At 53.1% G+C, this 16,087-nt stretch overlaps 1 protein-coding gene across 8 annotated transcripts in view; it reads right to left on the reverse strand.

Annotated features, from left to right (window-relative positions):
• SYNJ2 (synaptojanin 2) overlaps window positions 1-16,087 on the reverse strand; it is a 98,094-nt gene that overhangs the window by 49,725 nt on the left and 32,282 nt on the right. For 7 of the 8 annotated variants that reach the window (XM_033404129.2, XM_033404115.2, XM_049695452.1 and 4 more), the window contains exons 2-4: window positions 14,918-15,004; window positions 5,772-6,042; window positions 1,851-2,076 (exon numbers count right to left, since the gene is read on the reverse strand). Coding sequence is in view for 6 of the 8 variants with exons in the window: in XM_033404115.2 (XP_033260006.1) it covers window positions 1,851-2,076; window positions 5,772-6,042; window positions 14,918-15,004 (584 nt within the window). In the remaining 2 variants the exon portion in view is untranslated. The remainder of the gene's footprint in view (window positions 1-1,850; window positions 2,077-5,771; window positions 6,043-14,917; window positions 15,005-16,087) is intronic. The other variant, XM_049695453.1, reaches the window with a different exon arrangement.

Genomic DNA, 16,087 nt, shown 5'->3' on the forward strand with positions numbered 1-16,087 from the left:
TTAAAACGTCTTATCGCTTAGGAACAGACAGTGATAAGGAGGACAGTTGCTTTATCAATGACTTGCTTGACAAGTAGATGGGACCCCAATTTTTAAAAAACTGGTTGAAATCCAAAAAAATCTAAGGGGCACTAAACAAGGTACTCTCTGCCCGAGGGCGGGATGGGGAACGAGGCGAAGGCTGAACCGCAGGGGCTCGCTCCAGGGCTGCCCCCGGAAACCTCCTAAATCCCGCTCAGTTACCAGGTTCAGGGTCTCTGGTATTTTGATTCGTCCAAAAATGCTTTGCATCTTTGGCCCCCACTTCCCAGCACAGCGCTCAGCCTGTGGCAGGTGAAAAGTAATTAAGATCTGTGGAATGAATTGAATGGTGCAAAGACTAATGACACAAGGATAAAGACCGGGATGGAACACCGTGAGGAAGGCCCCCATCTGGGGGCCGCATTTTCTCTGTCATTTTTAACCAGGTGTTTATTTACCAGCCGCGTCTATGTCCAGGAGAGCTGAAGTCACAGGCAAGAAATTGCCCCTCTGCTCATCTTCAGGCTGCTGACTGGCATCCCCCTACTCAGCATCTGACCCCAAGAGGACCCTCCCCGCTCTGTGCCCTCCGAAAGCCCAGGCGGGTCCAGCTCACACACAGAAGGCAAGTGCTCAAATCAGTGCTGAATTAAACTGGCTAAAGTCCTGGTAGGAAACACCTGTCGCAGCTGCAGCCGTAAGAGGGGATGCAAAGTCCCATCAGCACTAAATAAACACGGGCTGCTTGCAGCTTGACACCCACGGCAATACTACACCTGTGCCTTTCATGGGCTATCCTTTGATTTATTCTATCTGTTAGTCCACACGGTGGTATTATCCTACTGTGTAGGATAACATTGCATGTTAGCATGTTCGCAAAAAAATCGCCTGTTAGCAAAATAATAATAATAATAATAAATAAAGCAGCTGTAAGACAGCATCTCTGGGAATGAGAACAGAATTTAGGGGGGAAAAAGTCAATGAGAAATGAAGCAGAAGGTTCTATTCCACGGAGCTGCTGCCTCACATGCAGATTTCACAACTCCCAGCTGCTAAGACTTGCTTCCAGGAGGAAGCTTCAGTGGATCTAGAATGAAAAATAACTTCCTTCTCTCATCCTGCCGTTATTCAGCTACTTACTTTTGTCTTAAAAAGATTTTCAAACCTTATTGGTTCATTTGTCAGCTGCTCTCTGAATAACCACCACCCTTCGTGATATCACGGCAAAAATTCCTTCTTCTTTTTAGCTGAAAATACCCCTGGGTAAGCAACACTTTTCCAGCGTGAGAAGAGAATCAAAAAAGATACAGCATGCAGGGACTTTCCTGGTGGCGCAGTGGTTAAGAATCCGCTTGCCAATGCAGGGGACACGGGTTCGAGCCCTGGTCCGGGAAGATCCCACATGCTGCAGAGCAACTAAGCCCCAAGCCACAAACTACTGAGCCCGTGTGCCACAACTACTGAAGCCCACGTGCCTAGAGCCCGTGTGCTCCACAACAAGAAAAGCCACCGCCATGAGAAGCCAGCGCACTGCGACGAAGAGTAGCCCCCGCTCGCCACAACTAGAGAAAGCCCGCACACAGCAACAAAGACGCAACGCGGCCAAAAATACATAAATAAGTAAATAGATAATTGTATTAAAAGAAAAGATACAGCATGCAAACCCGAGGCCACATTTGCAAACAGAGCCCCAGGGACACATTCTGTGCTCCTGGGAGAGCGAGGAGCCACGAAAACGCCTCCAGCACCCCCGCCTCCAACGGAAACAAGTTTGCACAGGTTCCTCTGCTCTGAACCAGCAGGGGCCACGGGCCGGCCTGGGCACTGACCTGCTCCGTCTCCACGAAGTTGGACACATGGCCGTCGTCGTTCACGCCTCGGGTGTGGAAGCGAGCACCGGCGCGCTCGCAGCTGATACGGGAGACGAGGCAGGCCTTGGCCTGCTTGTGAGAGGCGTACACCGTGCGGACGGCCACCACCCCGCAGATGACCTTCAGCAGCCAGTCACAGCAGCGCACCTGGTGCTGCCTCAGGGGCACGTGCAGCAGCTGGTTCCTGCAAAACAGAGCCCCACAGCGGTTCAGGCCGCCTCACATCCTCGAGGGAACACCGTGACCCAAGCAAGTCGGGGAGGTGCCCAGGGGCTGCCTTCCCACACTGCACACTCCCCACGAACTCCACACTCGGGACACACAGCCCGGGATGCGCGTGTGCTTCCGAGACACCCCAAACGGCAGGGCCACGGAGACACGTGCAGCAGGAGAGGGCTAGGAGTCCTTTCCTGAAGCTACTCCCAGGCGTCAGTATCAGTGAATGGAATCCAGGTACAGGTGTGAGTCAGTCACAAGCCTTTCAGGGAATCTCGGAGAAGCCTCTGTTTACACTGGTGGCCTCTGCGGTTTTTGATAATGAATCCCATCAGTAAAAATTTAATCATGCTTTACGATGACAGGATAGTGATAAATGATAACATGACAAATCATAAAATAATTAAATATATGCATGCTTACATGCTTACTTAAATTATATTCAGGTCCCACAAGGTGAATGTAATGAGAGCATTACAAAGCAATGGATGATAAATAAACAGGATGAGAGGAACATAAAACCTAATGAAAGTTCTAGTACTTCCTCCCCATACCCAGTGGATTGTTCTGGGTCTCTGGCATCCACGATGATAATCATGGGGATAAAGGCCAACGTTTATCAAGGGCACCGAGCACCGTTCTAAGTGCTTTGGGACGGATCAACTCACTTCATTCTTGAAACAGCCCTGTGTACCAGGTGTTATCATTCACCCCATTTTACAGATGAAGAAACTGAGGCACAGAAGAGAAGTACTCGCCCAAGGTCACGGCACCAGGAAGCGGTAGCATGGAGTTGGAGCTGTGCTCTTCACCCCCAGCCTCTCCTGCTGAAGGCCCTACCTTGACAGCTGCACCTGTGCATGGCCACACCCTGCTCTCATCTCTCACTCGCTCGGCCTCCCCAGCGCCCACTGGAGCTTACCGAGCAGGCAAGTGGTTGCTCTGAGAAGTGGGGCTCGGAGGGCGTGCACGGGCCTCAGGCTTCTTCCGGGCTCCACACAGTTCACCCAGGGGACCCAAGCCGTGCCGTTCTGAGGCCCCTAACACGCTCCCCAGGAGGCAGGAACCACCACAGGGTAGCAAGCTAATCTAGGTCACAATGCCCTATTTGTTTAAAAAAGGCAGCACTATTCCTGCCCTAAGCAGCTCTCTCCTTTCTGGAGAAGTGTGCCGTGAGCTCTGACGTCTCAGGCGGCTTCTCTAAGTGGCAAGAGGCAGCCACTCCCTGCTCTCAGGCCAGCCTCCCCGACGTGACCGCGTGGGCACTAAGAGACACCCCCCGCCCCAGGAGCAGGGCCATGCCTGACCTCTCACACCAGGGCGCTGGTCTGCCTAAAGAATGATGAGCATGTAGCATTACTTTACAAAAACACCTTCCCCTCTTCTGAAACCCTCTCTAAAATTCAGATGATAAACCATCTTTAGTCATCCCCATATGAAATCAGCATCAAAGGAAGGCCTCCAGAATATTCCAGGGTCTTCCAGCCACACGGCTATGGCTGCCATCAGTCACTAGGGGTCAGGAGAAGGAACCGTTTGCCAAACAGACAGCTCTAAATAATCCTGTCTGTAGTCACACTGGCCTGACCCGCTGTGGGAGGACAGCTCACATCCTTGAAGGAAGAAACCCAAACCTACAAAGGAAAACAGCCTGCGTCTCCTTCCAGGACTGGATGGTACTAGGAAGCAATGATCGGTGGGGAACAGTAACCAGCCCAGAAAAATGCCTTCACCCCGCTGTACACCAGCCACGTTCAGCGCTGACCCCATCTGACTCCAGATGTGGGTTCAGACCTTGAACACCGCACCCAAAATGGTGGGTTCAGGCCATCAAGCCCGTGACCACGCAAGCTGGGGCTGACTCAGCTGTGGTCAGCTCCACGGGTGCCGCCCTGAGCCCAAACACCACGCCCTGGAGTGTGGGATGGCCCAGTAGCCTCGCACCTCCAGAGCCCAAGACAGTCTAGTGTGCACTTGGGGCCTCCCGCTCCCCAAGCCCCTTCCGCCTTCACTCTGCGATTCTCTGCTTTGTCTTCTTTGTGGATCTCAAATCTCCAACCACAGAGCTGGCATCAGGAGTCCTGAGAAGAGCAGGTACAAAGGGCAATCCAGGCACCCAACAAATGTTACAGCCTCTGAGACCTCTGGCCTCGGCTCATCAGACAGTCCCAGCTGAAAAGGAGCCCCCGGCCTAAGAAAGACCGACCCCTCATACCCCACAGCCCCTGTGTCCCTGAGCTTGGCTGCCTTCAGGGGCACGTGCACCTGCAAAATGGAACTAGTGATTCACAGACACACCATCCCCTGCACCTGTTACTCAGAGTGTGGTCCTCAAACCAGCAGCATTGGCTCCTTGCTAGAAATGCCGAGTCTCGGGCCCCAGCCCAGCCCTGCTCCGTCAAAATCTGCATTTTAACAAGATCAGCAGGAGACTCACACGCTTGAAGTTTGAGCATGCTACTGCCCCCCAAACTCAACAAAACCAGAGAACCTAAGAAGATTTGGTGGGGCAGGGAGTACGGGGACACATGGAAGGATATGGAGAACCCCCTTTCTCCAAATGGAAGTCAGGAACTCACTCGTGGGAGTCCAAGCACCAAGCTAAGTACACTTACCTGGTGATGGAAACCTATGACCTCCTCTGTTTGGGTAAGGGAGGGATGAATAAATAAAGGGCACAAAGAAGCCTCATCAGTCCTGACTCAGGGCTAGAAACTGGGGTAGCCCCAAAGGCCAACACTGGAATCTAGGAACGCCTCATTATGTGAGGTGTACTGGAACAATTTCTACAGCAGGATTCTCATCACTTCTGCTTCTGACTCTCATCTCCTGGTAAATCTGAGGGGAACAGCTCCATTGCATGTGAATCGCTGTACCCCCCTGGCTCTTTCACAGGACTGGTGAGGGTCATGACCCCTGGAGCCCAGAAAGGGAGATAATTTACATATTTATAGGGTCATCCACACTAGCTAGTCCCTGAAGGAGCGCCCAGATGACCCTAAACATACAGAAACCCAACCACTTTTGCCAGGGCTTCAGGTCTGTCTTATCACACTACCGCACACCACCTTGGCAGGATGACTCAGTTTTGCCGTTGATACAACTGGTTTGGTTTCGTGATTAACAGCATGGGATCTGGAGCCAGATGCCTGGGTTCAAATTCCCTCTGTTATTCAAGCCTCAGTCTCCTTACCTGTAAAATGGGGATAACAGACCCTACCTCATTGGTTACTATGCGGATTACGTGAGTTATGACCCCCAGAGAACTTAGAACAGTGCTTTAGAAATGTCGGTGGTAAATGTCTGTAGGCTGGAGGATAACCAGGAGAACTGAGGGGACCAGGGGCCAGGGAAGCACTGAGCACAGGCCCAGGCACTTGGGAGAAACCGGGAGATGCTGCCACTTGTGCTCTTTACTTATGGAGCAGATTTTCCTTCCTAAGTCTGCATTAAACCATGTTGAACACCCTCCCCGACCCCTGGTGGGGAGTGGGGCTTGTTTGCCTCTCATTGTGCGGAGAGTGAGCGGGCACAGATCACAGCTCTCACAGGTGACCCACGTGCCGGGGATGTTGCAAAGTGGAGACCAAGGATGCAGGTGCCCATCGGAGCCCGCCCTCCATGTAAGCTGTGGGCAGGAGAGCTCGGGCCCCAGGGCCTCACCAGAAGAAGGAGTTGCCCCACTCGGAGCTGTCATCGCCCTGCTTCTGTGCCCGGACAGTGAGGTCGAAGCAAGACCCATCGTTGGGCCACGAGAAGTAGAAGACCCCTGAGTTGAGGATCTTCCTCAAGGCTGTGAGGCGGTCCTCCTCCTTGGCCTCTTCCTGAAGTGGGTAAAAGTCGGTGGCGGTGATTTTGTAGATTTCGGCCTCTGGAATTCTGCCCACAGATGTGCAGCCCGTCACCAAAACCAGGAAGCTCAGGGAGGTGCCACCTGGAAGGGAGTGAGACGTGGGGGCTGAGGATCACGGGCGGCAGAGCGGCTGGCGGTGACGCGGGTGATGGGCAGCCGGGCTTTCGGCTGCAACCACGCAACATCCTGTTCTCGCCTTTGCATCCCCCAGACCTCGCCTTCCTAAACTCCATGGCTCGGGGGTCCGCCCTGTCACCTGAGCCCGAAGCCTGGAGCCGTGTTCCAGAGCCCGGCCCCTGTCCAGCAGCGGCAGCGTCACCTGCAGCCTGTTAGAAATGTGAATTCTCGGCACCACCCAGGCCTCTGGGGCCGGGCCAGCAGGCTGCGCTTACCAAGCCCAGGTGGTCCTGCTACCCTCCGGAGTCTGCCTGGAGCCTTCCCAGCCCCACACCTCAAGCCTCTCAAATCCACCCTCCCCACGAATCCTCAGGGCCCCAGCCGGAGTCAGTCCTCCAAGCTCCATCGCCGGAGCGGCCTCCCAAACCCGCTTGATCGCAGACCTCCCTCCTTTGCTGAAATCCTTCCAGGCTCCCACTTGCCCACAGGGCTGAAGGGGGAACATCTGGGAGGTCCGAGCCACTCCTGCCCACCTCCTGCCCCTTCCCACACACAGCGCCCAGGGTCCAGCAGCTTTTACAGGCCGTCTCTGCAGCTCCTCAAATGCACCCTTGCATCCCTGGGCCTCTGCCAGCGAGGCCTTCCTCAACTCCCTCCCCAGTCACCTTCCCACCCTCAGCCTCTAGACCAGCAAGAGCCTTCCCAACGCCTCTACCCAGACCCCTTCCCAGGAGAACTCCTCTCCGCCCTCCTGGGGTGAGGTCGGCAGCACCTCCTCCAGGGAGGCTTCCCTGCTCTCCCAAGACACTGCTGGGTGTCCCTTCTAAGGGCTAAGTGGTGGCCCTCGTCACACACAAAGCTAACAGCCTCCTTCCCTGCGTGTGTCCCCCAGTAGATTGGGGGTTCCTTAAGGGCAGGGCTCTGTTTGGTTGTCATATCCCAGCATCCTGGCATTGCATACGGCAAGTGTTTGACGAACACTTCCTAAATAGGCCAATGAGAGAGCAGCTCGAGCCTCCCCTCCCCCGGTGAAAGGTTACCCCAACCAGTGCGGACCCCACTGCCAGGAGGAGGACACACCCCTCTCCGGGGATGCCACCACACCATCCATGGCTGTTTTCTGTTCCAAGGCAATGCTTTACTCTGGGGACAGTGGGGACACTGCCCCATAGTCCCCTTTCTCAGGAGAAGGCCCAGGAGATAAGTTGGGTAACGAGCCTTTAGGGGCTGGTGTGATTCTGGTCCAGAGCACACTCCTCCCAGCCTACTGAGGTTTAAAGGACCCGATCCCACCCAGATCTAATCCAAATGTTCAGTGGTCATTATCCAGAGCAATGGTGGTCAGCGTCCTTAGATCTCTGGACACTTTGCTAAGACCCCTAAGACTGCCAACTCCACTGCTCACTTATGCTAGGCTCCTTCCTCACACTGAATGAGAAAAAGAGTCCTGCTGGGGGTCGGGTAACATCCGGTTTTTATTAAAGAGCCCTTCATTTGATAAATAGGTCACCACTCGTACCAGGCCTACCGGGGGTTGGGGGTCACATACAATAGGCAACCATACTGGCTCGTATCCCACGTCTCCAGTCACATGATCAGGAAATCATTTTGAAACAACAAGAATAAGGCAGTTATGCTGTGGACAGTGCCAGGTGTCAGGGGGCTGAGTTTCTTAAGCAGAACAGGCGTCGTTTCTGGAAGACAGGTGGGGTTTATGTGGGGTTGACATCCTCAAATTTCAGCCTCACAAATACAAATACTACCCCAGCCTAGAACCAAGGCCCACGCATCCCACCTGCCTCTTCCGGTGGGCTCGGCACGGGGTGAAGCAGAGTTCGAGAACTGTCCCCTTGCAGTGGCCAGAGGACAGCCCGGTGGGCTAGGCTGCGAGCCCAAGATTAGACCCTGGAGGGGGTGGGTTCCAGGGGCGGCACGGAAAATTCTACTTTACAACTCTCCCGCCGAGTCATGAAGTGGGTTTCTGGTACCATTTCCTCAACAGCCTCTGCGTCGGGGGGCCGAGTCCCTGGCAAGAGTTCCAGGGTGCTCCGAAGACAGCACGCACTTCCTGCGCAGGGCAGTGGCCCTGGGGAGGCGTGGGGCGGGCATGCAACTGCAGGCGTGAAAAGGCTCTTGAAATATATGAGAGCAAAGGGAAGGGGCCGCCGCCACCGAGGCGTCGGGCTCCCGAGTCCTGGGACGAGGGGCTCAGGAGAGGGTGAAGAATAAGAAGAGCCACCGTGTGGGAGCACGCAGGAAGCAGATGCTTTAGCGACAGTTAATCCTCAGGGCGATGCTTACCGTGTGCCGGGCACCATTCCACACACTTCCTCCCAGCACCCCCATGAGGGAGGTACAATTTTTAGCCCCATTCAAAGGAAGGGAGACAGAGGCACAGGGAGGGTGAGTAGCCTGCCCGAGGTGGCACAGCGGGGAGGTGGGATTCGAATCCACTTTCTGGCTATCCCACCCGGGCAAGTTACTCAAGCCAAGTCTGGTTCCAGAGCCGGTGCTCTTAACCGTGTCCTTGCAGAAGTATGGCCAACCTGCCTAACAGCGCTGCTATCTGACACAAGAGACTGTCCCCGGGGAGCTGAATCACCCGCCCGGTGCACAGCTGGTCTGTGTTGGACCAAGATGCAAACGTGGGTCTCACCTTGGCCCAGGCTCCATCTGGCCATAAGGTCCAGCGGCCTTCAACTACTTCGGCTGTTGTCTCTCTAAGAACTGTGGTTGACCAATGCACCTCTCGCTCATTTTCAAACTGACAGCAGAAGGGTTCACTATTAGTTTAAATGGTTGTGAGTGATATATTTTCCATCATGTGCTAAATGCTGCCATGTAAAACCGTTGTGGGCCTCTTCACCAGCGTCCGGTGGAATCTAGACGGTGATTCGTACTCTCATCATCTATTGTTTAAAGGAATCCATGAACAAGATCTTCTTTAACAGACGGGATTTTCCCTCCTATTTCCAGTCCACTCTCCCCACGGAACTTCATCCTAATGTAACATTTTGTGCTTCACCTGACCATATGGTACAGCAATTTGATTCTGCAGCTCCACGTCTCCAAAAAGAGTGGCTTCTGGCTTGAGTTATCACTCAGGCAATGATGTTTAGTACACGATTGGTCAAACGATGTAAACGAAACATTTTTGTTAAATAATTGTTTCATAGAAAAAGTAAAGATTTGTCGGAAAGCCTTCTCTTAATGGGATGGATGGGACTTACAGTTCATGGATAAATATTATTTATTGATGGAATGAAACTATCAATAGATTCTATATCAAGTCTAGTTCTATTTTCCATTTTTATAGCAGTAAACACTAAGAGACCTCGTTTACATTAATAAATAGGTGGGAACAGAAAGAGCTTCATTATAGAAATGTCACTCAACCCTTCAAAATCCTTCTGAGCTACACATTAAAGAAAAAGAAATCACAATACTCTATCAACAAAGTTACTGTTAATGCTGTCAGCTGATGCCCCAACTGCTTCCATTTTGTGGAAGGCAAACAATTGACTATCATCTGGCTTGTCAACAAATCTGCTACCTAGTCATTGAGGTGACTGGCTTCCTCAACTGCTGACAGTATTCGGAACTGTCCCTGTGTTTGGCACCCTAGAGGCATTTACTTCTGAAGCAGCTCACCACAGTGAGATTCCGGGCAGGGGAAAGGTAAGAGAGCAGACAGGTGGCTGTGGATGGAACAGAGAGGGTGAGAAACTGGCCCCTCATCACAGGACATGTTTAGGCAAACCGATTCGTGGAAGGAGTGGAGGGCTTGGAAACTGTTCTCCTCAGATCTAACCATGTCCTGCACTGTGGACTGTCTCTGTGACCCCCAGAAGAACAGCCCTAGGTCTCCGTCCCTCCAGGAGGGGAACCTGCCCGGCCTGCTCAGCCTGGCAGGGGTCACTCCAGCCCTGGCATCACCCCGTCTACCCATCTGTGTAACAGCCCCTGTGCTCTCATGCACTGCAGGAGACAGGGGTTGGGGGTGGTACCGTGAGGATGCTGTTAGCCTGTGATCCCACACAGAAGGCGTCTCTAGGGGTAAAAGTGAGGCCGGTGGGATGCGCCACCCCGCCCCCCACCCCGGCGTGTGAGAAATCCCCTCTGCCGTCACCTTGAGCACGGGATCCAAGCTGTGTTTCCAGTAACCCAGGATCAATTTTCTCACGGCCCAGAAGTAAACTGGGCCTGGGACGGGGGTGGGGATGTCTCAGAAGTCATTAGTTAAGGCTGAGCCCAGGGGCTTGAAACCAGTTAGGGCCTTGTAGCAAGGCAAAGACAAAAGCCAAGCTTGCCTTGGCCTCAGAAGACGGGGCTCTGGGCTCTGCATGCCTCCAATGGCCTCTGGGGCCTCAGACAAGTCCCAGGCCCTCTCTGGGCACCAGATGGGCTCCCCGTCCCTTCCAGCTCCAACACTCTGGTTCCAGTGCTCTGGCCCAAGCAAGACCATGCCTGGGTGAGAGGTTGCCGGCCAGAGTCAGGTGAGGAGAGGGTGAGGGCAAGAAATGGGTCACAGGCCAAAAAGACACACCACAACCAGGAGAGGTCACACCCGCACACAGAGGCAGCCTGAGTGTGCAGCGTGGGGCAACGGAATGCAACCAACTCGATATATATACTTGTTCACGGGGACAGGGCTTCAGTCTGGGAAGATGAAAAACGTTCAAGAGACGGATGGTGGTGACGGTTGCACAACAATGTGAATGTCCTTCATGCCACTGACCTGTACGCTTAAAACTGCTTAAAATGGTAAACTTTATCTTATGAATATTTTACCTCAATTTTAAAAAGCCTCCAAAACCTCAATATCGATGTAGAAATCCTCTCCCTCAAAGCCCAGCTCCAAGTCAGGGCTGCCCAGGAGAAACCCCGACCCCTGCAGTGCCAGGGTCCGAGCCTCATCTGTGGCCACCTGTCGTCCACCATCTGGCTGGGCAGGGCGGGCGCTGGAGTCCCGATGAGTCAGGGGCAGACACAATGGTTCATTCAGGGACAAGGCTGGGCATTTTCTGTGCCGGGTTTTCTCTGTGTTTGCTCGGCCTCGGAGTTCTCTCCCCGGCCAGGTGCGTACTGATCTCAACCCTGGGTGCCTACAAACTGTCTTACCTACTCGTCTGCTTGTAGAGGATACTCTCAGATCCGTGAACATGGGACTCAGGGAGCCTAGGCTTCCCCAGCTGTGAAGTGATGAGCTGCGGCCGGAGGAGCCCGGAGCTCCCGCCCCTACCCCTTACCAACGAGCTCAGAATTCTAATGATCTGTATCCACCTGCTCATCTCAAGTACCTCTTTATCCTTCCCTGCCAAGAAGATGAGAGCAGTGAAGGCAGCGGTGCGCTGGCAGCTTTCACCAGCTCCCGGGAGCCAGCGGAGCACATCACAGCCCAATTCCACACTGGCCTGAAGTCAGCCGCGGTGGGTGCACTTACACCACAGAAATTGGCAAACGTGGCCTGTCAGGGAGTTCCCCCCAGAGAGCTGGAAGTCAAACAGTGGAGAGCACACCACTGGGTGTAAGGATTAAAATAAATTATTACAACTGATGGCCATCCCCTTTCAAGACTTGCTGGAGGACACGGCCTTCCCCGAATCTCAAAGGCTCAGAGACTCAAAATTCCCTCTCCAGAGACGTTCCATTCTGCGGTGACTGCCCAGAGAAGTCAGCCCTCGACTGGCCTGGGCAGACTAACCACCACCAGGAGTCCCCGACCGGAAGGCACTAAGCCTGGGCCACATACCTAGTTCTCCCAGAAAGACCCACCCCCTGCAGGACAGCCTCCCCCAACACTCAGTACCCAAGTTCAGTCCATGTTCATTCTCTCATGTAAGCCCCTTCAGAACTATGTAAGATAGACTTGAGGCAGTTTTCCTGCTTTTAGAGGAAATTAGAAATTAAATTAACTCAGGTCAGTCTGTTGAGAAGCTGAAACTAGATTTGAGGAGGGCTATCTGGCAGAAGGTTTACAGGACTGCCATGTACAGTTTCACGGGCTGTGCACTGCACAACTCCAGGAGACGCAATTTATTAGAGACCTCAATTTCTTCAACCCCTGAGGCTATGAAATAGAGAGGCCTTGAGAGCTTAGGTGAAAAGGGAGTTAAATCCCTATAATCATTGGGATAAATTCTTTCCATAGCTATACTCTCACTTTCTATGCTTTGTACTGTGTATGTGTCAGGAAGCCCAGCTCCGGGGCTTACTGCGGGGGCTCCACCCGCTTCCTGCTGCCATTTCAGAGAGGAAGGAGGGACTTTGGCTCTCCACGAAAATCTACAAACCTGTATATGTTTCTTAATTTCTAACATAAAAGGCTATTTTCACTGAGGTAGACTGAAACTGAACAACTGCCCCAAGTTAAGAGCCTGAGGGGAAGTCTCTCTCTTCGTACAGAGTCCTTCAGCCTAAGAAAATCAAAAGGGGCGGCCGACTCCCACTCGGGCTGGTTGTCTCGGTAGCAAATGAAAGTTGGAATTTCACTCTGTGCTGCTCACACCCTCCCCAGGTGGGGAAAAAAACAAAACAGACCATAGTCCTGGGGTGGGGACTTGCAGTGGGAAAAGAAATTCAAGTTAAAGCCAAACACTCCTCAGTGTAGCCAAAGGGAATTTGAAAAACTCGATACGAGGCCCAATCCTTCCAACCTTCAGATACCCTGGGCACTTTCAGAAATGTGTTGAGAAAGGCCGAATAATCCTGACATTCCAAAAGTCAAACGCATTCTCACCACGCTCAGGGAACCTTCACAGCCCACCCTGCAGGGTGACACTGGTGGGCAGGGCTGAGGGGATTCAGAGCACACCAGAAATGGGGGCTGGGGACCAGAGGCTGTGCTCACTCACCCCTCGGGGGAGGGTGGAGGGCTGCAGGCGGGGAGGATGGCCTTGCCCAGGGCAGCTGTAGGAGTTGGTCACCTCCCTCCACTCCCTGCCCCGGGATGAGCCTGCTGCAGCTGGGCACCCGCAGACACCCTGGCTCACTCTGACAATGTCTCTGGGGGCTGCCACCCTTCCCAGTTAGGACCAGTTCCCTGGATCTGACCTCAAATCATAGCCCAGGAAGAAAAGCTTTGCCCTGGAATGTGGGGAAGGTACTGCCTTCCTGGCCTTGAAATCTCAGCCTTTCTGTTCCTTCCAGGACAGAACAGCCTAATGGTTGAAGGAAGCCGCTGTAGCCAGAGAGCAAGAGTTTAAACCCCAGTCGCCACTTGAGGACTGCCCGACTTCGGGCTAGTGACATATGAGAAATGGACCATTAATTTATGTACAAGAAGAATGCTGCCAAGTATAACTAGGATGCCAACAACTATAACATATCTTAAATGTCCAGGTGTTGTCATATAAAAACTGTGTCACAGCATAGATGAAATACAACGCTTAAGCTCTCTGTCAGTCACAGTCCCTACCTCACAGGTTGTTGGGAGAGCTGAGTTAATAAATTTAAACACTTAAAACAGTGCAAGCACAGAGTGAGCACCATGTAAGGTTAGCTGTCATCCTCATAGCCTCATGACTGAGGGAAGGCCACAGGAATTTTTCATAACCTCAGGAAAAAAACTGCGGCAGGGGAAAAACTCTACAGAAACCCTTGGCAGGCAGCACATCTTCATGGAAAAAGCAAAGGTCTGGAGGCAGCTAGATCCAGGTTTGAATCCTACCTAAGCTGCTTAGGCAAGCTCCTTTTACCCTCTGAGTCTGTTTCCTTTACTGAAAACGAGGATAAAGATACCGCATCACACTGACTTGTTTTTAGGATTAAAGAATCTAATGTATACTTAGCCATTGGCACAAAATAGACATTGAAGAAGTGCATTTTGTCACGAGGGTACTGAATGCTTTTCCTAAACACTGTTGGGAGATGATCAATGTCATCATCGTAGTTCAGAAAAAAACCATCCCACTAAAGAAAAGACCAGAAAAGTAACAGCAAACAACAGGGCTGTTCTGTCAGCTTTCAAAATCCTCAATCCAGGAAAACAGCTGCTCCGTGGATGTGGAGATGCACGCGCTCAGCTCGGGAAGAGCCTGCGTTTGGTGAACTCACAGCCTCTTCTGGTCTTGGCCCCGTAAGTCCTCGGAGACACTCAGCTGTAAATGAGGCAGCCGAGAGGGGAGGAAGGACACGGGGGCTGCAGCCCCAGAAGTGCACCAGGGCTCCCAAGAGGTCTAGGAGCGCAGAGGTGAGCCAGGGGTCCCACACGGAGGCGGTGGTACCCCACCCCAGCCTACGGCTCCGCCCCTCGAGTATCACGCCGAGCAGGATGCCCACTTGCTCCTGTAATTCTCTGTCCCTTCTAGTCACACTACACAGCCCAGCTCGGAAGCTCTTTCCGTTGCTCTCGCTCACACCCACCCTTGGTGCCCGACGGTCAGGTGCTGGTGGCTTTTCTCTCCTAGCCAACAACGCGCCATCCCAGCTCCTCTCCCTCAAGACACACCCAGCAAGTCCAGGGGCTCCGGGCCTCTGACCGCCACCCCATCTGGAACACAGATCTCTTGTAAACAACAAACAAGCCCCTGGGTTGAGCCCTCCACCTCCAGACCAGGCTGGAAAACCTTAGATCCTGGTGGGCACGCGATGAAGGTGAGCTTCCTCTGCAGCCAGGGCACGAAGCACCCCTGGTAGGACCAGGCTGCGCTCACCTGGACCTCCTGCCCAGAGGAGCTGGCTCAGCGAAAGAAACATTTTAAAGGATGATAACAGTTAAAATAGAACGCCTAAATCCCACAGTCTTTCCACACTAACATAAGAGAGGCTCTGCCCGGCACCAGAAATCTATCTAGCCAGGGGGGTCTGACAGCTGCTGCCCCTCGGAGTGGGTACTCACCGGACTTCAACCTGAGCTCCCCCAGGCAGCCATAAGCATCAGTGAGCTTTCCATACTGGCCTTTAATGACCTCCTTTTCTTCTGGAGCTGGGGAAGAAACACAGCACAGACAGCATCAGCTGAGCCTCCTGTTGGAGTTCATTCACTGCAGCTTCCAATGCAGCTCCCACCCACTCGGAAAAGAAAACGCAGAGACAATAGCTCGGCCCCAAGTAATATTTGTGGAGGGCTGAGGATCAGCAAATCACTGAGCTGCAGTAACTCAGACCTCCCCACCAAAAGCTTGCTCTCTGGAAGCTCCGACAGCTGCCTGCGGGCTGGAGAGGCAGAGGGGAGTCCCCGGCTGGCAGACGTGAGTGTGAGGGTTCGAGCCCAGGCCAGTTGCTGCAGGCCGGCCCCGTCCCTCTGCGCCGCAGTCCACATGCTCAGGAACAGCAGTGAGTCATCACTCCCTGATGGGGAGGACCGTCCTTCTTAACTATCGTCCACTGGAGGCTGCGTCGTTCAAGTGCCCACCTGCCCCCAGGGACCAGCTAACACATGGGGGCTAAGCAGGAGGCCTGGGGCCAGTGAACCCCAAGGCAGGCTGATGAACAGAGGCCCCGGGTCTTCAGCAGTTACTGGGAACGCCCAGGGCGAGACCCAGCCCGGTGCAAAAGCGAAGGCAGAAAAACTGACAGAGAGAAAGGCTGTTAGAAGCAGGGAGCCCTGAACCTTGACGATGGTGCCACAGACGCCATTGGAGATGCCGTTGGCTGTTACAGGGGCCAGGCCTTTGTACCCCTTTCTCAGAAGAATGTTTCTAAATGCACAGAACAAAACATAAACGTGGATGAATCCTCAAATAAGGACCTGGCAAATACCATTAGGGAGACTTACTAGGAAAGCAGTTACTCAGCCTCAACTGAATTCATCTACTGAGTTGGCCAAAAAGTCCGTTCGGGTTTTTCATAACATCTTATGGAAAAACCCGAACGGACTTTTTGGCCAACCCAATAATACAAGGGCTCTCCACCTGGGGAGACAGAGGAAGGCCTGGGCAGATACCGGAGCTTCACAGATAGCTTGTGGGGGAATCCGTACGATCTCTAAAATTGTACGCAAAATTGTTGATGTATATTTTTATGAGGCTAAGATCCATAATTTTCATCAGAATCTCCAAGGAGTTAT

The sequence above is a fragment of the Orcinus orca genome, chromosome 12, assembly GCF_937001465.1.
Source record: "Orcinus orca chromosome 12, mOrcOrc1.1, whole genome shotgun sequence".
NCBI lineage: Eukaryota > Metazoa > Chordata > Mammalia > Artiodactyla > Delphinidae > Orcinus > Orcinus orca.